The sequence below is a fragment of the Diabrotica undecimpunctata genome, chromosome 1 (assembly GCF_040954645.1).
Source record: "Diabrotica undecimpunctata isolate CICGRU chromosome 1, icDiaUnde3, whole genome shotgun sequence".
Lineage (NCBI taxonomy): Eukaryota > Metazoa > Arthropoda > Insecta > Coleoptera > Chrysomelidae > Diabrotica > Diabrotica undecimpunctata.
This window is the reverse complement of record NC_092803.1, coordinates 109,930,782-109,954,915: the sequence shown is the minus strand read 5'-3', so window position 1 is coordinate 109,954,915 and position 24,134 is coordinate 109,930,782. Positions and strand designations below refer to the sequence as shown.

Genomic DNA, 24,134 nt, shown 5'->3' with positions numbered 1-24,134 from the left:
ATTAAAATTTTAATTAGGCATTGATTTTGTGGTAAAAACTATTAAACCCGTTCTCTAAAATGTGCTATTTTAATAATATCAAAACAACGACGAATTACTCAGAAACGGCAATAAGACATTAACATTCCGTTAAAACTACCTGTTATGGGACACTAACAGACCCAAAGGGATTTCCAGCTTTATAAGAATTTAATAACGTTAATAAATATGCAACAATTTGCAACTTGTTATGTTTTCGTTTTCATAACGTTCAATGGGTTTTATTGTTTCATATGGTCAATGGACCTCTAAATATGAAAAAATTGCGGAGTGCTACCATGTAAATGGGTGCGTTTTTGAGAAAGATGTGAATTAACCCCTATGCACTAGGGTGCATAGGGTGCACTACGGTGCATAGGGTAAGTTCTATGCACTTTTCGTACATCTGTCTCTCTTTTCTTTCCCCCATTACTGAGGATCGTGATTTCTTCCAATATTCCTAACAATTTTTTTTCCATTTGTCTCTATCTTCAGCTGCTCTAAGAGCGTTTCCAGCTGAATTTTTAATTTGGTTGGACCGTCTAGTTGGTGATCGTCCTCTTGATCTTCTCCCCGGAACGTTTCCAGAAACGTTCAATCTCACCAAGCTATCGTCACCTCTGCGAACCACGTAGCCGAAGAATACTTCGTACATACACATCTACAGAAAAATTGTTCCAAATTAAATTTACTATCGAAATATGACTTTTTAAAGTCAAAAATATTTTTTTTACAAAAATATATTAAAAAAAGAAAAAAAACACAAAAGGAAGCCATTTTGTTTATTGTGTCATAACCTTTTTCACGGGAATATAAGTAGGTACATACATAAATTACTTCATTACTTCATAAAAAAATTATTACTTCATAAAAAAACGTCCATCCTTCCTCTTTAAAATGACGTGTGGTAGAAGACTTTAGGATTTATAGTTTCCGAAATATGATTTTTCAAAGTTCGCCACTCACAGCATTTTTGGGTCATTTTCCTTATTATTTCGCAAACATTGTTCGGTAAATTTTTTCTACGCAGCTTTAGGTATATGTAATGGTTGTCTATAAGTAACTTGTGTGTAAACTGTCTATTGTAAGGTTATACGACTATTTTTAAACAAGTTATGGTATTTCAAAGTTGTATACTTTTAACGATTTTTGATATTTTTTACTATTATTTTTATATACATATTATACATACATACATTGCTGAATAAAAAAATTTTGAGTCAGGTATATACCTAAAGGTACCAGAAAAAAAAAGTATCCGTAATAAATATCAAGAATCGTTAAAAGTATAAACTTTGAAAAACCATAAATTGCTTAAAAATAGTCGTACAACCTCGTACAATAGAATACAACCTTAACGGTAATTGACTTCTCTTCCTATAAAATGTACCATTACATATACCTAAAGCTCCGTAGAAAAAAGTTGCAGAAAAATGTTTGCAAAATAATAAGAAAAAATGGCCCAAAAATGCTGTGAGTGGCGATCTTTCAAAAATCATATTTCTAAAACTATAAATCATAAAGATTTCTACCAAACGTCATTTTAAAGAGGAAGGATGGAAGTTTTTTTTAATGTGAAGCCATGCCTTTACTTATATCCCCGTGGAAAAAAGTTTTAAGGCAAAAAACAAAATTCCTTTCTTTTGTGTTTTTTTTTTGCTTTTTTGAATATATTTTTGTAAAAAAAATATTTTTGACTTTGAAAAGTTATATTTCGATAGTAAATTTAATTTTGAACAATTTTTCTGTATATGTGTATATACGAAAAGTGCAAAGAACGCACCCTATGCACCCTAGTGCATAGGGGTTAATTCAGCCTTTCTCAAAAACATACCCCTTAAAATAGTAGCACTCCACGGTTTTTTCATAATTTGTGGTCCATTGACCATATGAAACAATAAATCTCCTTGAACGCTGTAGTTCCTTTCTAAAGTATATAATCAATAGCCTAAGATATTGAAATAGATTTTATTAATTGCGTTAGAAATCATTATTTTACAGGAAAGCGATTTTGCCAAAAACAAAAAATGTAGACATAAAATAAATACTTACCACTCGATAGGTATTTAAACGGAACTGCACTTTTTATGAGTTTTTTAGATGTTACTGTTGCATCATAAAAAGATATAGTGAAAATGATTTTCACAAATATGATATAGTTTTAAGTCTTCAGTTAAATAGGTTCGCACATTTTCATTTCCATAGTTCTCCACCCACTTTTTACACCTATCTTGATTTTTAACGGGAAATTTAAATAAGAATACACCGTCTTTTCTAGAGACATTATAATTTTTCTACACACCATGTGTCGTTGTAATTTTAGAGGAATTCATTTTTCACCAAAAAAATAAATCGACTAGGACACAAATAAATTACAAATTGAATGTATGATTGTATTTAGGAATTAAAGTGGGAGAGCAATATTTACATTAAGAATTAAGGGGAAGTATTATGAAGAGAAGAAATCTTTTATGTTTAACCGTAGTGTAATTTTCTCTCTCGCACAAAGATGGCGACACTGTTTTTGAGAACAGAATAGTTGCTACGTTTAATTTGTGTACGGCTGTGGATCTATTTGGGTTATTCAATCAACGATTAAACACTGAAGTTAATTAAATTAAAGGTAGTTTATACCAATCTTTAATCTAATATGGTATTAGATTAAGAAACTGAAACATTTAAGTGTATACACACTTAAAGAAAAAAATCCACAGAGCTGCCAGAAGTTTTTTTCCTTTTCTCCAAATTTAAAAGCTTCCCAAAAATAAGGTGTGATATCCCCCACTTAAAAATGACAGGCCAGCCTGTATGTATATCTAGGAAGGTAAGGTTCTAACGAACATCAGAAAGTTCGAGGTAATTACGTTACTAGTAATTTGGAACGTGAGGAAAATAAAACTTTCTGAATTACGTTCTCTCAGAAAAATACTATAAAGTACTTTCGACGTTGTTTATCTAATTTATCAAACAGAAACCCCCCTAAAACCGGAAAGAATTATCCGAGGATTAACTAACCCGTCGTCTTTAATAAGTCGGACCTTCCGTGTTTTAAGATAGTCGGTAGATTCCAATGAAATTTCCTAATAGTAAACACGACCACCCGCGTACATATTATTTGCAAATACGGCCATTGGCGTCTCAGCAACAGGGGTAAAAGAATTAAAAATTATTTAATATTTTAATTATAAAAAAAATGTTACACGTTTATATGCAGATGACTTGGTGGTTTATGTAAAAGGCAAAGATATTAATTTAACTTTAACAATTTTGCAAAGTTTCTTGCAAACACTCGAAAGGTAGTCTCGCGATACTGGTTTTCAATTCTCGGTTACAAAAACCGTAGGTATGGTATTCTCAAAAAAGAACTTCTTAAATAATCCCAATCTCAAGTTTTTCAATACATCGCTATCCTTCAAATCATGTGTAAAATTCTCAGGTATGTGGTTTGATAATCAACTTACTTGGAAAGAACATATTTCTACAATTAGTATTGACTTGTAATAAGAAACTTAACCTAATGAGAACGCTGTCAAATAGATATTGGGGCTCTGATCTCTCTACCTTACTTACAATCTACAGAACTCTAATTAGATCAAAAATTGATTATGGGTCAATTGCTTACGCATCTGCTTTACCCATATTGTTTAAACAGAGAGATTCTATTCACAACACAGCACTTAGACTCTCTCTTGGCGCATTTCGAACGTCGCCGATGAAAAGTTTGTATTGTAAAATATATAAATCCCTTTACCAATAGTACCAAACATAAGCCTTACTATGAGCGAGTACGGTGTTACCTGAGATGTCCTAATATCAAATTCCCAAATATTTTTCCAGTCAATATTAAAAGCCCCTCACCTTGGATAATTAATACTCCAAATATAAATACTGGTCTAACCCAATTTGACAAACATATTAATAGTCACGCAGAGATTAAGAATAATCTAGACCTAATTCTCTGTCAGCATTACGAACATTGGTATAAAATCTTCACAGATGCATCCAAGTGTGATTCTTCGCTGAGCTCTCTGCAAGGCTTAAAGCTATCATGCATATAATTTCTAATAACATTCCTAACTCTGTTATCCTAAGTGACTCACTAAGCGCCCTTTAAACCCTTAAACAGATCTATCCTAAAGGTCTCATTGAGAAACTGATAAAACTAGAACTCATGCAGGCTTAAGAAAATTCTAGGAGTATCAGATTTATATGGAGTCCATCCCACATTGGCATTGTAGGCAACGAAAGTGCTGATCAGTGCGCAAGTGAAATTGCTAAATGTGCCGATATAGAAAAACCGAGTATCGAAATACCGCGAGTGATATAAAAGCTTTTATAAAGAATCGAGTTTTGTGCAAGCGGAAAAACGAATGGCAATCTTCTCAAACATCACTGAAGCAAATAAAAAATGACGTTACAGCTTGGGAACCCTCAACCAGGAACAGAAGAGAATAATTGGTGATAACGAGATTACGAATTGGACACACGAGACTTCATATTTATTGTCCAAAAGTGATCCACCTATATGTGAAACATGTAATGTACAAGTTACCGTTAACCATTTATTAATTTTTTTTTATTTAAATTAACGTGCATGTGACATCTATGGTCATTAGCATGAGTTACGATTTACATGGTTATATCATATTAATTACAAAATACTGTAGTTAACATTTAACATAAAGAGAAAATAATAAAAACTTATAATATAACATTTATATTTTGTTGAGCAGTTGACTTTTCTCGAGGAATTTGATAACCTTGTTGATTTGCTCTTTACTGTTTAGGACCTCTTTGAAGTTAGTACTGATATCGAGCTGTTGTCGTATTTTGGCATAAAAAGGGCATTCGATAAGTATATGCCTGATTCGAAGAGTCGTATTTCTGACATTTTGGTTGTGGAGATGATGTCATCAAGTAGCCATGAGTTAGACGGGTATGTCCTATCCGCAATCTCCGTATGATTGTCATATTTTTTCGAGATAAACTTGGATAGGTAAGAAGGTTCACTGAGGGTTTAATTTCATGCAGCGCTGAAGTATCATTATTCCAGTGAATCTGCCAGGTGGATAGATTCAGCTTATTCAGTCTAGCTTTGAGATCGTTGCAAATTTGTATATTCATAATGGTGTCCGTGGATGATGCGGCTTTTTTGGCCAGGCAATCAGCTTTTTCGTTACCACTAATACCAACATACCAACATGGTATCCATATCAGAGTGATAGTTGTATTTTGATTTATAAGCAGCTGATATGTGTCATGAATATCTTGGACGATAGGATGGTTGGTGGATATAGCATTAATGGAGTGTATAGAGGAAAGTGAATCAGAGCATATGGCTATGTATGTATTTGGATATTGTTGAACATATTTGAAAGCATGTGAGATAGCTAGTAGTTCACCAGTGTGGATGCTACACCAAGGAGAAATTTTAGATAGTTCGATAGGCTGTTGTACAGTGGTTACAGAATATCCAACACCACTTTCACTCTTTGACGCGTCAGTGTAAAGAACTATGTTATATTTATTTTTATTTATAAGTTCTAGAAAGAAAATTATTTATGTACTAAAACTGGTATTTTCCTTGTTAAACTTGGTGAGGGAAATATCATGATGTGGGAGTATGTTGGTCCGATAGGGATTATTGGAGAATGGTTGTCTGGTTTCAGACAAATTTATATCTTTTACTAACGGTTGTAGATGACTAGGAATAGGATTTATAATTAAGTTACATGAAGAATTGTTATGGGGATGGTGTGATGATGTAATTAAATGATATACTGGATTGTACGGATTGGAAGAAATTGTAGCCGTATAGGAGAGAAGAAGGTTTTCTCGCCTAAGCCATAGAGGAGGTTCATTAGCTTCACAGTAAAGACTTTCTGTCGGACTAGAACGGAATGCTCCAAGACATAGACGAATAGCTGTGTTGTGTACTGTATTTAATGAATTTAAGATTGATTTGGTACCAGACATATAGACAAAGCATCCATATTCGAGCTTGGAGCGGATAAGTGATCTGTAAACTTTCAGTAACGTAGTTTCTTCCGCGCCCCAATGATAATGTGAGAGTGTTTTGATATTATTTAACCTTTTTAGGCAAACTCCTTTAAGTTCCTGTATGTGTTGTTTCCAGGTTAATCTTGAATCAAATATCAGCCCTAATATTTTGCAATTATCAACAACCGGTAATTTGAAGTTGTTGATAATGATTTCAGGATCAAAAGAACTCATTCTTTTGCTAAATTTAATTACTTTGGATTTAGAGTGGGAGAGGTTAAGTCCTAGAGAAGCTACTTTGTTTTGTAGGTCATTTACTCCTAATTGTAGAATTTTACTAGTAGTTGCGTTGGATTTACCATGACAGTACATTATTAGGTCATCGGCATATAATACGCATTTGATTGGTGGAGCTATATTTTCACTTAACTTACTAATTGAAAGAATGAATAAGGATGTGCTTAAAACTGAACCTTGAGGAACTCCATCATGTTGGATGTGTGGAGAAAAAAAAAGTTATTGACAGAAACCCTGAACGATCTAGATGTTAGGAAGAAAAATGCGTATATGTTGCCAGTAAGGTTACATTCAAAAAGTTTGTCAAGAATTGCATTTCTAGAGATGGTATTAAATGCGCCTTCTATATCAAAGATAGTTGCTATCAAATCTTGCTTGCAATTTATTGCGTTGGAGATATGGGTTTGGAGTATTACCAGATTATCTCTTGTGGAGCGCTGTTTTTCGTAACCAGATTGTTCCTTTGGAATAATCTTGTGTTTTTTAAAATACCATAAAAGACGTTTGTTGATCATTTTTTCCATTAGCTTACATATAGTGCATGTGAGAGAGATGGACCTGTAAGATTGTGGAAAGATAGTTGGCTTATTTGGCTTTAGTATTGGTATAACAATAGATTTGCTCCACTGAGATGGAAATTTATGGGAACTCCAGATTATATTGTATAAATTAAGGAGTTTATTAAGACCATAATTAGACAACTGCTTTAGGAATGCATAAGGAATATCATCGGGCCTAGCTGCCGTGTTTCTACTATTAGCTAAGGCAGATATTAGCTCATGGATAGTGAAAGGAGAATTAAGGAATCCACCATATTCAGATGATATCAGACGATTTCTGTGTGAATATAAGTCTTGATGAGATAAAGTAATATTATTGGTTTTATTCCTGAACTTTTCTTCGAAATATTTGGCAAAAGCGTTAGGAATAAGTTCATGTGAAGTGACCTCTATACCATTTAAAATTAAACGAGTAATTTTATTATTTGTTTTGTGATCTTGAATTTGTCGTATTTTTTTCCAAAGTTGGTTAGGATTGGAGTTTTCGTTGACAGATGATACGTAATCTTGCCAGAATGATTTTTTACTTTTTTTAACTACGTGTTTGGCTTTGGCTTTGAATTTTTTGTAATTCATTAGATTTTCAAGGCTTCTGTTTTTTTGGTACTTATTTAAAGCTTTTTTGGATAGACGAATCGCCTCTTCACAAGAAGAGTTCCACCAAGGATCTGCTTTATGATTTGGAGAGAATGATGTTTTGCCAATGTGAGTTTTAGCAGCTGAAAGAATAGTGTCTGTTGTTGACGTTAACAAATAGTCTATATGATTGATTGTTAGATGATCATGAGCTAGCAAGAGAGTGTCAACAGCTTTTAAATACTCTGGCCAGTTAGCTTCATTTGGGCGCCAATAGCTTTTGGCAGAGGCACTCCCGTTATAATTGTTGGAAATTATGATAGGATAATGATTGCTATCAAAGAGATCGTCAGCTGTTTGCCAGGTTAAAAAAGGTGCAGATTTAGGGTCACTAATACTAAGACCTATAGCAGAGAAAGATCCAGAGGAAATATTAAAATGAGTATTAGATCCTGTGTTAAGAAGACATGAGTTTGTGCAGTTAATAATATTTTTAACTACTTTTCCCCGTCCAAATGTTGATTGAGAACCCCACATACTGTTATGTGCATTGAAGTCGCCTGTGAGTATAAACGGCTGTGGAAGTTGGAATATAAAGTCTAGGAGCTCTTCTTCTTTTAGAGAATGGTTTGGGGGAATATATATGGAGCAGATGGTAAGTTTATTTGGGCAATATGTAGTTATGGCAATTGCCTCAAGATTCGTTATTAATGGTTGCATTGTTGAGAAGATTTCGCTGGACGCAAATATTGATGCACCTCCACTAGCTCTGAAGCAGTTCGTCCTAATGAAGTGGTATCCTTCAAAGGATTTAGGATGAGGAATATTAGTTGTATTAAAATTAGTCTCTTGGTGACAAAGAAAATCTGGATGGTAAATTGATGTAAGATATTGAATGTGTTCAAGGCGAGGATAGTATCCGTCGCAGTTCCATTGTAAAATAGTGAATTTAAAAACTTAGTTAGTAGAACTAGTTAGTAGTTAGTAGAACTTCTTTAGTTAGTAGAAATAATATACCTTGTACTAATAACGTAATTTTAGAAAAGATCCATATCATTACAGTTAGAGTCACATGAATTATTTGACGTAAGGCTGGTAAGTTCGTCAGCTTCTATAGGATTTAATGTGCGTTTTAGCTTTTTCGTTATTCTTGTAATGCGATTTTTAAGTGATCTATCGGATAACAGTTTGGTATATTTGTGTAAGATGTTCGAGGAGAGAATGAATGTTCGTGGTGAAATTATGAGCTTCTTTGAGCGGATCACTACTCCCAAAGGAATTTTCTAGGAAGGCAATTATTTGTAATGCTGATAATGAAAATTTTTCTGGATTAGCACAAATCAATTTTTCAATACTTAAATGGGCAGATGGATTAATTTTACAATTTTCTTTGTCATCAGTTTTTGTTTTCTTTTTAGGAGCTGATTTAGGAGTTGCGAAGGTTGTTGTGTTTGGTGTGTTATTAGAGTTTAAGTTTAGTGGGCTAGCGGTAACCAGTAAAGAAGGTGATTCAAGACTTGTGTCAGCGGAATGAGTTCTTTTTATGCCATAGTTAGAAGGGACATATAATGGTGTTATAGACTGTTTATTTGGGTATGTTATGTCAATAGGTAGGTTATTTGAATAGATTTCTTCTTTTAAGGAGAATGAAAGAGGAGATATACTAGAAAGAGGATCAATTGGCATTTGAGGAGTCTCCAGTGTGTCCAGATTGCTTACATAAAAAGTAGTCTAGTGTGTCCGAAGTAATAAAAATCCTATAATTTGTATTTTCATATAAAATTACAATTGAAGTATTTAACTCAAAGTATTCTTTATCTGGTATCACAAAGACTGAGCGTCGAAAACTGAAGATGTGAGCATATTCGTCTTCTGGTGAACTACAACGGATAAGCGAGATAGGGGAAGCTAGTTGTAATCCAAGTTCATTTTTAAGTGCTTGCTCTATGACTGCATTCGGGATAGAAGGACACACGTTAGAAAGTAGTAGCCTCTTAGCAGGTGTGATAAGTCTGCGAATAGATATTATTTGATTTCTATCAGAAATAGTCGGATTATTTTTTAGAAGATTATCTACTACGGTCACGGAAGAAAGATAGATGCATATACGCTGGTTAGAAATACGTAAAGCAAAGGTTATTTCTTTAGGGGTAACAATTTCGCCGATTGCCTTTATGTAATCAAAAAGCACTACGTCTGGGATAGCGTTCATAACAATGGCTTGAGTTCTACTGGGACATGATGTTGCTGTTATAGATTTTTTCTGTGTGATTTTGGTAACTGCAGCGAAGCTAGGTTGAGCTGTTTGTGATGATGATGCCATAATTTGATTTTAATATTTTGGATGCCAAAATATTAAGTATGGCCAGAAACGACTGGCCTAATTTGATTTGTCGAAAGTATTTAAGTGATATCGACTTACCAATATTTACTTGATAAACAATTACATTAACATTAAACTAACAAGTTTTTATTAAAAATAGTATTAGTAGAAGCCTGATGTTCACTCGTTGGCTTCTGAAATAGGAATGCCATTTATTAATCGAATGCCATAGTTTTGCCAACTTTCTTGTTACATTTAACATACCTAACACTATAAATAATTTATTAGGCACTAATTTTTTAGCTAATATGATTGTAAATTTCTTAAAATCTATAGGAATATTTTATAAACTCTAATATGCTCTAATTTTCTAATTCTGTAGCCACCGCTAGTAACCATTATGGTGGATGCGGCTGTAATTTCTAAATAAAACAAAATAATAATGATTTGTTTGTTGCTCTCTTGTTGTGCATTAAACCATAATTCGCACAAACCATTTAAGAACTCACACTCATTCGTAACTAGATTTAAGTATGTATCTACATATAAATAATATTCCTTAATAAATGCCATTTTTAATTAATTTTCACAATTTTTTTTTACATAGGCCTAACCAAATTTTGCCTGAAGTAATAATATTAAGCTATAAATGTTACCGTCATTCAGCATGACAATTTAGAATGACTATGTCACAACCAACCCATAGAAATAAGCAATTTCTTGGCCTTATTAAATTAAGATTTTTTTCAAGGGCTATATTGAATGATACATTGTGTTTCATCTAAATCGTATATTATGAATGTTTTATAAATTGCATTGTTTTTGTTTCTTGGCTGATAAGAAACGTGATGCTGTTAAACTGCATATTTTTGATTTATCTCATTGAGCTCTTCTCTTTTATCTTTTTTTTTTTAAAACTTTCTTAAAAAACTTTTTATTATAAATATTTTTTTTGACTTATTGGTGTTCAAATTTCAATAAGAAATTCTATGGTTGTAATTATTTCTTATTATTTTCAGAGTATTTGGACATTTTGATGCGATATATACGAGTCTATGGTAAATTATTCAAGATTTATGACGGTCCATTTAGTGTCGCCTTGATTGCCACAGATGAAAAATTCGTGGAACATATATTAAGTTCGACGGAATATATTGATAAAGCTGACCAATATGATTATCTAAAAGGATGGTTAGGCGAGGGACTATTAGTGAGTACAGGTAAAATAGTTAAAACTTGTTACTTTTTATATGGCATATATAAATTTATAGAAACCCTCGTATACGTATAATTATTAATTTCTATACAGTATTTTTTAATTTGTTTTGGCATTTCTTTTAAACAACAGAAATTCATGTTTTTGTCAAATATTTACGGTAGATAAGAGGTAAGAAATTAATTTGTTATTCTACTGATTTTAACTAGACAAGGCGAAAAGCTCGGGTTCGTTCGGAAGAATATTCCCATGAGATTTTTTGCATAATCACTTCCATGAGATACCCCAAATAAAGTTCAAGAGGTCGCCCAGGCAAAAAGTTTTTGGGTCCAGACAAATTTGAATTTTGTCTTTTTTGAATCTTTTGAAATATTTTAAACAAAATAAGTCTCTAGTAGTTTTTCTGTAAACTTGGTCGTTTTCGAGTTATAAACAATTTAAAACTGAGGAAAACGCAAAATTACGATTTTAATGGCATAAAAACACAAGTAAAAACATTATTTTTAAATTCACCAAGGACCTAACTTCAAGTTTAAAACCTTCTCTATTATTTCCCGATAAGTATTTTGGGCCTATTTTATTTTAAAATATTGTTTTTCCAATCGTTAATGAAGCGCTTATGACAGCATGAGTGCTCAGACCGCAGCTTGTATAAGAGACTTAAACAAGATCAAGTGCACATATTTTTGCTGATTGCCTAAATGAGCGACATACGCCTTCATTATCAATTAAAAAACAATGGTTTAACCGGAGAGCAAAATAATCCAGCCAGAGGGCCTCTGGCCAGAGTGATGAATGTTGATCGATGAATGTAATCATTCAGTAACAACCAGTGTTACATACAAAATATGCAGATATATTTTGTAGATACATTAAAATAAAAAGTAAAAACGTCTCAATTTTAGTTTTTATATTATGTGAAGTGAAAAGTTAAATCTTGTATGTCCATCAAGCAATATCCGTTTCTTGGGCCAGAGGCCGTCTGGTTGAATTATGTTGCTCTCCGGGCGTAATCATCTTATTAACACCCTTAGTACATAAATAACTATTAAACCATTGTTCTTAATTGATACTGAAGCACGTACGGCAGCGCAGGCACTTATTTATACAAAGAGAATTTAAATCAGCAAAAACGTGTGCCCTAGATCGTGTTTTCTGTCTGTATTACACGCCACAGCCCGAGAGACGGCCTCTCATAAGCTCTTCATTAACGATTAAAAAACAATATTTTAAAATGATATAGGGCCAAATTACTTTTCGGAAGGTGATAGAACAAGGTTTGAACTTAAATTTAGATCCTGGGTAAGCTCAAAAATATTGCTTTACTTGTGTTTTTGAACCTTCAAAATCGCAATTTTGCGTTTTTCTCAGGTTTAAATTATTTATAACTCGAAAATCACCTAGTTTACAAAAACACTTTTAAAGACTTATTTTGTTAAGAATGATCCAAAAAATTCAAAAAAAATTGTCCGAGCCAAAAAAATTGATTGAAAAAAATTGTTTAAAAAAATTGGAACAACTTTTCGCCTGGGCGACCCTTGAACCTTATATTAGGGTATCTCATGAAAGTGATTATAGAAAAAAATTTCATGGAAATATTTTTCCGAACGAATCCGAGCTTTTCCCGTTTTTGTCCCGAAAACAACCAGTTTTGAGTTCAGAATTTTTATTTGTACCAAAATAACTGTACGAAAACAACACCAACGGATGCAGCAAGAGCCGTGGCTCTAGTGCAAGATGGTCATAGTTAATATTAACGGCAACTACAGTACAATACAGTAGAAGATTAGGATTAGACTGTAGGAGAGCAACATCCAAGCACGATGATCAATTTTTGGTCCCTTCGTTTCTAAGAAATAAAAATCTAACTTCAATTGAGTTGGCAAATCGCCTAAACGAAGTCCGAAATGTAGATGTAAGTAGGTGGATAGTTCGTCGACTACTTCATAAAACAAATTTATTATCCAGAAGATAAACTGAATGTCCACAGCTATTCGTGGAATACCGCAGAGTTGGAGCTTTTGCAAGATTAGAGGAAAATTGGAATTACGCAGATTGTAGTAATGTTTTCTTCTCGAATGAGTTCAGGTTTTGCTTGAGATCATCAGACGGTCTCAAAAATATCTGGAGAATACAAGGAGAACGATTTTTCCAATGTAATATTTTCAATAGAATAGCCTATCGAAGAGACTCAGTTAGGGTTTGGGCTGGTATAAATTCCGATGCCCGTACTGATTTTTTTGTAGATGGAGGTTTTATGACATAAGCAAGGTATATAACACGCATTTTAGATAAGCGTATGGTACCTTTCGATCCATTCATAGGACCTAATTTTATTTTTATCGACGAGAACGCGCATCCTCACTCTGATAGAATTGTCAGGGAATACTTGGAAGACGTCGAGATGATCCGTTTGAATTGTCCAGCTTGCAGCTTTGACCTCAATCCAATCGAACATATATGGGACATACTGGAAAAGCGAATTCAAGTTGGGCTAACCCGCCCAGTCAACTTGCCTGAGCTTAGTGAGGCTCTTCAGCCAATACGGGACAAATTGGACCAACTTTATGTTCAAAATTTAATTATCGCAATGTCAAGACGCATGCAGGCTGTTATAAGAATCCGAGAAGAAAATACTAGGTATTAATAACAAAAAAAATAGACATTATTTTGTTATAACCGTTTTCTATTAACAAAGGAGCTACTTTTTCATTTTTTTAATTTTCGAATAATGCCATTATATTTTTATAAATAAATAATTTTTTCTAACAATAAAATTCTGAAAACTTACGTTTTTCAACACTTCCACAAAATTTATCATAATTCATTATGACTACAGCTGTTTAGATATAGTGCATTTCTCGGAGGTGAGAACTGTTTGTCTCAATTTGGTCATTCAGAATTGCTTACAGAATTATATCCTTGAGATAAACAGTTCTCACATCCTTAATTTATTCAGTTAAAGACTAGAAAGTGTAAACGCATACCAAAAAGAGATCACTTTAGAACGGCACTCTGCCGAAACAGCTGTAGTGATATTGAATTTTAATAAATTTTGTGAAAGTGTTGAAAACAAGTTTTCACTGTTTTATTGATAGATAAAATGAATTTCCATCAAGTAAACATAAATTATGTATGTTGTTTATATTTAATGTTCTTCCTTAAATATATTTCAAATCTATCTAAGTTATATGTCCAAAAATGTGTCTTCTTCTCTAATCTTTCTTTATCGTGTCCGGACATGTCATTCATAAAATTTCGGCCCAGTATCGGGCTACGTCGGTTCCATCTTTGTTGGCGAGCCACAAATCTTCGAGGGTACATCGATGAGGACAGTTTCTGCATGTAAGAAGATGTTCCATATTCTGTGTTTCTCCACAGTCACAGTTCACATCATCTTGGTCGATTTTTCCCCATTTTGCCATGTTTGATTTTACTGGAGCGACCCCCGTTCTTATCCGATTCAAAGTTTTCCACGTTTTAAAGTCTAGGGACTGGCCGGTCCATTGAACCTGGGGAAGAGGAAAATATTCAGGCGGTTCATCCTGCACCGTTCCAAGGAAGCTTTTCCTAGATTTTAGTCGCTTTCGTGGTGTTCGAGCTTTGTATAGGGCATGCCGCTCGTCCGCGATCTGTTTAATTTTCTCTATGTGCTCTGCAACGCCTCTGCGTGTTGAGGGTTCTGCAAAACCCGCTGCTTTATATAGATTTGAGAGTGGCGTCGGTTTCATGCACCCCGTTACTATCCTGCATGTCTCATTTAGCGCAGTATCAACTTGTTTGGTGTGGGCAGATCTTCCCCAAACGGGGCACGCATATTCAGCAGTTGAGAAACACAGTGCCTGTGCCGTTGTTCTTAAGACGCCAGGACGTGCGCCCCATTTACTTCCCGTTAGCTTTCTGAGTATGCTGTTCCTAGTTGTTACTTTCCCTTTCGTTTTTATGCAATGTTGTCTGTAGGTGAGGGACCGGTCCAGAGTTACTCCAAGATATATAGGTTGGCTTGTGTGTTCTAATGTATTACCATTCCACACAATTTGGAGTTTTCGCTTGGCTTCCTTTGCGCGAAGGTGGAAAGCGCAGACTTGGGTTTTAGAGGAATTGGGTCTCAGGGAATTCTGCAGGTAGTACGCTGTCATTGTTTTTAATGCAGTTTCGAGTTTCTTCTCCACTTCTTCAAAACTATTTCCTTGAGCACATATTGCAAGATCGTCAGCATAGAGGAAGTGCTTGGTTTCGGTCGGCGTAGGTTGGTCGTTTGTATATATATTGAAGAGCATCGGTGCTAAAACACTTCCCTGTGGAAGGCCATTTTTTTGAACTCTCCACCTACTTACTTTACCCTCCAGCATAACGAAAAAACGTCTGTTTTGCAGTAAGGAATATACGACCTTACCCAGATGGTGGTCATTTAGAGTGTCGTATAATTTGTGGAGCAATGTTTTGTGCCTTACTGTGTCATAGGCTGCTGTCAAATCTACGAAAGCAATCCCTGTTATAAGTTTTTCTTCAAATCCCTCTTCAATGTGTTCTGTTAGTGCGAGGACTTGGCCGGTGCAAGATTTGCCGGGTCTGAATCCTCCTTGTTGTGGGATGAGGTGCTTGTCGACATTTTTTTCTATTCTGGCGAGTATGAGTCTTTCGTATAGTTTAAAAAAGTGACACAACAGCGAGATAGGTCTGTAGCTACTGGGGTTTTCTGGGTCCTTTCCTGGTTTTAGCAAGGCTATTACTTTAGATTTCCTCCATGATTTTGGAATTTCGCAGGTTTTGCAGCACGTGTTATAAAATTGCAAGATCCAGTTTTTTGCTCCTTGGCCTAAATGTTTTATTTGTTCACTGCATATATCATCCACACCTGCAGCTTTCCCGTTTTTTAACCTGTTCATACCGTCGTGGAGTTCTTTTAGTGTAAAAGGAGTACCTAGGTGGTTTGTCTCCGAGTCCAATCTTCTTCTAGTGTTTGGGCTCTTATATCGGTTCGTAGTTCTTCCATTCATAAGGAGTTGAGCAGCGACTTGGTTTGCTGTAACCTTGCAAGGTGGTTTATGTTCTTTTGGATCACCGCTAAGTTTTTTTACAAGGTTCCATGCTATTTTGCTACTATGTGTCATGTCCATTTTTTCCAGGGTCTCAATCCACTTTTCCTGTCTGGCTTGACTTAGCTGTTGGAGTAGTACTGCTCCGCAGTCAACCGTTTCTTGGCTAAAAGGGTCAGTGGAATAGAGGGTTTCGTATGTTCTCATTAGTTTTTTGGACTCGCTGGACATCCCGGGAACATATTGTTGTCTACATCCTCTGGGGATAGCTTTTCTAGACACATTTTTGAGTACCTCTACAAATTTTTCATAGTTCTTTACTTTTGGTTCAAGACTTAACAGCTCAGAATCTAGCATGTCTGCATACTTTTGCCAGTTTGCCTTTTTGAAGTTAAATCTCCTTCTGAATGGAATAGTTTGTGGTCTGACGATTGGAAAGATATTTATACCAATAGGTCTATGCTGAGTTTTTGGTATGGGGCCATATACTACTTTGGTACATCGGTCTTCGAGGTTGTTACTTGAAAAACAGATATCCGGGTTATATCCTCTTTTCCAGACTTTACTCTGAAAAGATGGTGGAAGCTTAGGATCATGGATTAACGTGAGGCCACTCGTTTCGGCCCATGCTTCTACTGCGTCTCCATTTGCGTCCGAATTTGCATAGCCCCAGAGTAAACTGTGACTGTTAAAGTCTCCCAGTATAAGCTGATTGGGTTGTGATTGGAAGTTAGTTGGGGGTGAAAATATAAAAGGCTGGTTTGGTGGCTTGTATACCGACGTTATTGTGCATTTTCCTATCTCAGTGGTTATTATCTCTATACCGCGTACATTTGTTGTTCCCACAGATGAGACTATGGTTTGACTTCTTCTCTAATAAATAGGCGTGGAACGAAGTTTATATATATATACTTACTTACAACGCGGAGTCAAACCCGGATATATATATATATATATAAATATATATATATATATATGTATATATATATAAAATATATATATATATATATATATATATATGTATATATATATATATATATATATATATATATATATATATATATATATATATATATATATAATAAGTAAAATGTAACGGCATGTCTCGCAAAACAAGAAAACAAAATATATCGGTGGAAGGCAACCGTATATACGTATTTCTATAAAGACAGAAATACGTTTTAGTACAGTACAGTCAAGTTAGAAATGAAGCATGTTAACTTGGGAAAGGATCACTACAGGAGCAGTGCGACCAATGAACTCCCTATACTACGAGAAATGGTTAGAGATCATTCTACAGAGTGTAAATAGTAACTATATCATAGTAGTGGTTAATGCATCTTATCACAGTCACCTTGTTAGATACATTCCAATGATGATTAATAGAAAATCCGTGATCCAGAGCTGGCTAGGAGAAAATGTATTCCATTTATTGATGATATGGTCATAACATAACTAATGACGATAAATAAGGAACATCGTGGTAGATATCGTCAATATGCTCTTTAATGACTAAACTGCATGGTATTACTGTTTTGAAACTTTCACCTTACCATTGCGAGTTGACTCGAATTAATTTAAATATGGCTCAAATAAAGGGGTTTGTTGCCCAAAAGAAGGTAACATTTAAAATTGGCGATGTGTGTGTGTGTGTGTGTGTGTGTGTGTGTGTGTGTGTGTGTGTGTGTGTATGTGTGTGTGTGTGTATGTGTGTGTGTGTGTGTGTGTGTGTGTGCGCGTGTGTGTGTGTGCGTGTGTGTGTGCGTGTGTGTATGTGTGTATGTGTGTGTGTGTGTGTAATGGCACGGAATCAAGTCCATTTGCCACAGAAAGTTGTATACAGAACTAAAATATGAATACAAAGTTGTGGGTTATGCTGCTTTAAATTTCTCTTTTTACTTCTTTATAAAATTTACTATAAATAGAAGTTCTAAGGTGTTTCTATTGGCAGTTAACAAAATGTGTGATAGATTTAATGGAAAAAAATATTTAATTTTAATGAGTTTACAAATTAAATCATTGGATTTTTTTAAATGTTTTTTGCACCCGAAGAATATATGGTTTAGGTCTCCGTAAGAGTTCTGATCACAACTACAGGCCGATGACTGTAAAATGCCCAGTTTTAAGTCGAAAAACACTTGCCGAAAATAATTTTGACGTGGAATAGTTGAAAATATATTGGGATGGAGATGGTAGGGTTGGATGTATTTTAAAATACGTATTTTGTGAGTTTTCTACAACGTTTTCCCACTATCGTTCCCATTTTAACATTATTTTATTTTTTATCAAATTAGAGATGTCTTGTATTGTACAAATATTACAATGAACTCCGTTTTGTACTGCCTCCTTGGCCAAACTATTAGCTTTTTCATTACCTAGTATACCTATATGACCTTTGACTCATACAAATGTTATGTTTAAATCTGCTATCAATTTTTTTAAATTGCATAATATAGGACATTTTATTCTTTCAAATTTTATGCTTGTTATTGACTCCAAGGCTGACTTAGAATCAGTTAGTATTACCCCCTCTCGTAAATTATTTGATATTAAACAAGTAATGCCCTTCAAAATTGCTATAAGTTCAGCAGTATATATGCTGCATATTGATGGTAATTTAAACATAAATGATTGTTTTGTATTTTGAATAAAAACTCCACAACCAACTTCGTGTTTTGTTTTAGATCCATCTGTATATATAAATATCTTATTGACTAATCCATTCAATATAGATTTTAAAAGGTATGGTTTATATGATCATATTCTGTATAATTGGGTATTATAACTCCGTGTGGTTTTATGAGTGATCTAAACGGTATATTATACATAAGCAATTTTTTATTTTTACTAAAAGAAATGTGATCAGCATTTTTTTTAGTTTCCAATAGCGTTTTGTTAGGTCTTCTTTTGCAATATCACTTAATTTGTTGATCATGTTTGACTCAAGAGATTTTAGTTTTAAAAGATATTTTTGTGATAACAGTTGCCGACGTAAGTCCAAAGGTAACTCATTACACTCTGCCAGTATTGCTTTCACCGGTGATGATACCATCCCACCGATGCAAGTTCTAAGACATTTATATTGAACTCTGTTTATTTTGTTTAGATTGGTATTACAAGAGGATCCGTATAAACAACATCCATAGTAAATGATAAAACGCACGTAGGCTCTATAAAACAATAAAGCTATACAAGGAGCTGCTTCCCAACTTCGATTTGTTACACACCTAAGTAAATTGTAGCCTTTCTCACATTGGTTTATTAAGTGACTGGCTCGACCATAGTTACTTGGTGTCAAAAATAATACCTAAATACTTAAACTCTTTAACTACAGACAGGGTACGTCCACACAGACTTAATCTCTCTGAACCACGTAGTCTATGCCTGGTAAAAAACATGATAGAGCATTTTTCTGTTAAAAGTGTCATCCCTTTTTTATCTGTCCATATACTTACCTTATGCAGAATATTCTCAAGAGCTTCCGTGCATGCTTCATAACTATTTTGGATGGTGTATATACATATATCATCTGCATATTGTATGCAATTTACGGAGTTATGAAATAGTGAATGAATATTGGCAGAATATATATTAAATAGTATGGGGCTAAGTACTGATTCCTGTGGCAACACATGATAAACAATCCTTGGACCATGTAACACATTTATATGATCTCTAATATAGACATGTCTAGAAAAATATAGTTGCAATATATTTAGGGCAGTCGTTTCACTAAGACCAATACTAATCATTTTTTGTTTAAGTATATTTATATTTACAGAGTCGTAAGCGCCTTTTATATCTAGGAATAAACAAGCTAGATACCTGTTACCAGAAAAAGTAATTTGGATGTCATTTACTAAATGAGTTACTGCATCCAAAGTACCATATCCCCTTCTAAAACCGTATTGAGTATTAGGTAAAATATTGTTATACTCTATGTACCACTCCAGTTTTGTTTTTATTATTCTTTCAAATGTTTTAATTATACATGACATTATAGGTATAGATATAGGGCGATAAGAAGAAGGCATAATTTTATCTTTAGTCGGTTTTAAAATTAAACAAATAGTAATTTGTTTAAGTTGCTCGATATAGTTTGCATTCACCCACCAATCATTGTATATATTTATTATAAATTCTTTAGCAACTTGGGGGAGATTTTTAATAATGTCATATGTAATAAAATCATTACCCGAATCAGTGCATCTAGAGGTCTTAATTGCAGCTTCAAATTCCTTTGTATCAAAAGATGCATCCATATAGTGGCTAACGGTGTTCTCTTTCGGTCCTTCAAGCATATTTGGCACAAAACTAGGTGCTACAATATCAAAAATTTGGTTTTTTAGTTCTTCAGATATGGGATGTTTCTTAAAAGTTGAATTTTTGTTAAATATTTTTTTTATAAAACTCCAAATTTTTGATATTGGGGTATTTTTATTTAATTTATTAATAAAATTTTTCCAGCATAATTGTTGTTTTTGTTTGAAAAGTAATTTAGCTTTGGCCTGAATATGCTTGAATTTGAGATAGCTTTCGTAATTCGTGGTATTTTTATATTCCAGATATGCATCTTTCGTATCATTAACAATTAAGGTGCATTCATTATTCCACCAAATAGTATTTGGAGGTTTTTTACTTACACCTGAACGAGATTTCATGGTCTTAGAAGCTGAATCATTTATTATTTTCATGAAAAATTCAAAGGAATTATTATTACGGTTATTGTTATAAATTTGTGTTTCAATTAGGTTTTGAAAAAGCGTCCAGTCAGCTGACGATTTAATCCATTTTCTAGAGGGTGTTTTGTTAGTGGGGATATATTCCCGAGATATATTAATATGGATAGGGAGATATCGGAACTAAGTGTATCATTGGATTCCATTCTGAGTAACTTAAAAGACTAGGTGAGATAAAAGTAAGATTTATGGCAGAAGATCATTCGTTGGGCCTGACTATCTTAGTAGGTCGTCCGTCGTTTAAAATAATCAGGTTAGTTTCGTCCATAGCCTCTACAAGCCGATTTCCTTGTGAGTTATCTATTGTAGAACCCCAAAGGCTGTGATGACAGTTAAAGTCACCGCATATAATGACATCACCCTGTAGTTGTGAAAAAAGATTACTCCAATCAGTCTTATATTGTATATGTATTATAAATGGAGACTAAGGATATCTTAAATTCATCGATATATGCTGCGCATACTTCTATTTTGGAATTAAAGTTTTTACTAATTGAAATTTCGTGATAGGATAGGGAATCTTTAATAAGTATAGTAGTGCCTCCAAATCCATCAGTTTTGTCTACATGTGATAGATTGTAAGTTGGTAAATGAAATATTTTCTTTTTTGATAACCAAGTTTCATTAAGTATAATTAAATCAAATTTAATAGAGTAATAGTTAAGAAAATTAGCAAGATTAGCTTTATTTTTAGTAATGGAATTACAATTCCATTGCAATATATTTATTATCTACTTAATAATAATTTTCATCACTATCACTATCACTATATTGTATTGTACCTAATATTTTTTCGAGTTCTGTTTGTGTTTCCTGAATAACTAGTGGATCTGGGTCTACTGAATTAAATTTTTTTTAACATATTTTTAAAAATACAAGGAAGTTTCTGCAAGATCTGTAATTCTCATTTTTCTTTGTATGGCTGGAAGGCTTCCCTGTGTGGATTAGGAATAACAGGACCTGGTGCGCTATTTTTAAGTTTAAATGAGGGGGTTTATTAACTGAAAGTGGCGAACTTAATTTGCGCTTTTTCATCTGTTGGAAATGACGACGTGATACCCAATTTTTATTACTCGTAGAAGGGGAATTGTTCGTATCAATATTACCATTCAGCTCAGGGAAATTATTTAGGTTATTTAAAATATCATAATTATTATGTGTTACTATTTTAGCGTAAGACGGATTTCTTACAATACCTTCAGCTTCTTTGAATGATACATTTTTTTCAGACATGATCTTTTGAATTTTTAATTGTTCCTGGTATTTCGGGCAATTTTTTGATATGGACTGATGGTCATGCGTTTCACAGTATATGCAATAAGCGTTAGAAGTGCAATCGATATCGTCATTTTCATCATGGTTTTGACCACATTTTTTACACTTCAGTCATAGTGCTTCTGCAGTATTTTGCTGTATGACTCAACAGCAAATCTCACTAAATCAATTTTAACATATTTTGGCAAATTATTTCCTAAAAATGTTAACAGAATCATCTGTCTTGGGACAAACTTTGTCTCATTATCTGAATCAATAATCCTACGTTTCATTCTTTTTACTTCTACAACTTTTTGCTCACTTTCAATATTCTCCAATATATACTTTTCGGCCAAAAATGTGTCAACCTATCTAATAATTGCCTTTTTATGGTTATAAAATATAGGTATATAAGCGATCAAATTATTATCTATTAGTTTATGTTCTATAATAGCATTTGCGATAATATAAGTCTTAAAAATAATTTTTACCTTATTTCTACCAATCAATTTTATATCAATAACATCTTTATTAAAAGTAGTATGTTTAAATAGATAATGACCAACTTTTACCGCTGATAACTGACTATTTTTATCGACTGGCTCTACAACAATATTGTACAGTCCAATGTCAGTCGAAACATATTTGTTGTCTAAAGTATATATTTTGTTATCAACTTCCATTTCGTTTTGCCTACCGTTTCCATCTGGTGGGTCTTTTCCAGACGGGGAAGCATCCTCGTCGGAATAGTTACTCATTATAAAATTATAAACTTGTACTTACCTTATCTATGAGTTTATGAAATAACAAACCAAAAGAAACCTGCCTAAACTCGAGCAAAATGTAATTAAGCGCGCTTCACGAGCCAACCTTAGAGTTCGGAAGAAACACCAATGTAAAATTGGCGATGTTCTTGATGGTCTTGAAAATAGAATTGAAAATATGGAGGTTTAATGGGATAATGAAAAATTTTTTTAAACCTTTAATAGTAAAGTACGGCGCCAACGGGCTTAATTGATTTCCAGGATTTGGATCGTTTATAAACCAAGATGTAAGTAACAAGTTTAATTTGGTTAATATAAATATTTTTATCGTTGTAATATATATTGTTATCCAAAACAGTTTAGAATGGTTGGAATATCTATTCAACTATTTATTAATCTTTTTAAAATACATAAAAGGCCTTTTTACGACTAAAATATAACCGTGGGCCAGATAGCCAAGCCGACCAAACTTCATTGTGAGTAGATAGGCTATGTATATCTGGGCTCATCCCCTAATTCGCATCCCCTAAAATCGCAACCCCCGGTCGTAAGTTCCAAACGGCTTAACGTAGGATGACGTACGAGGGCTCGTTGGAAAGGGGATGAAAAATGGGGTTGAACGCAGTATGTGCCGTGCGCATCGGAGCATGCCAAAAGGTCATTACGTCATATCTTTGGTTCTATTGGTCCGATCGGGGCGTACGAGGGCTCGTTGGAACGGGGAGGAGACGGGGACACAAAAAACAAAGATGGCAGCATTGCCAAATGGGCGCTAGAATGTATCTTTGTTGCTATTGGCATGATTTTGACGTATGAGGTGTCAAATGAAAGCGTAGGTGACACACAGAAGCCATGTCAACGATCAGTATGAACATTCTTCTTCTTCTTCTTTTCCGTACAGTGCCTAATAGAACGTGACATCCGACATAGAACGTGACATTCGATGCAGAACGTGAAATGTCGCGTGAAATGACGTGACATTCGACGCAGGACGTGACATTCGACGCAGAACGTGAAATGTCACGTGACATTCGACGCAGGACGTGACATTCGACGTAGAACGTGACAGTTATGTGACATTCGACGCAGGACGTGACATTCGACGCAGAACGTGAAATGTCACGTGACATTCGACGCAGGACGTGACATTCGACGCAGAACGTGAAATGTCACGTGACATTCGACGTAGAACGTGACATTCAACGCAGAACGTGAAATGTCACGTGACATTCGACGTAGAACGTGACAGCTATGTGACATTCAACGCAGAACGTGACATTCGACGCAGGACGTGACATTCGACGCAGAACGTGAAATGTCACGTGACATTCGACGCAGGACGTGACAT

General features: G+C 34.2%; 1 protein-coding gene across 2 annotated transcripts in view; it reads left to right on the top strand.

Moving 5' to 3' along the window:
* The window catches only part of LOC140452303 (cytochrome P450 4d2-like), a 102,386-nt gene that overhangs the window by 25,263 nt on the left and 52,989 nt on the right, over positions 1–24,134 (top strand). For both annotated transcript variants that reach the window (XM_072546473.1, XM_072546481.1), the window contains exon 3: positions 10,794–10,994. In XM_072546473.1, coding sequence (XP_072402574.1) covers positions 10,794–10,994 — 201 coding nt within the window. The remainder of the gene's footprint in view (positions 1–10,793; positions 10,995–24,134) is intronic.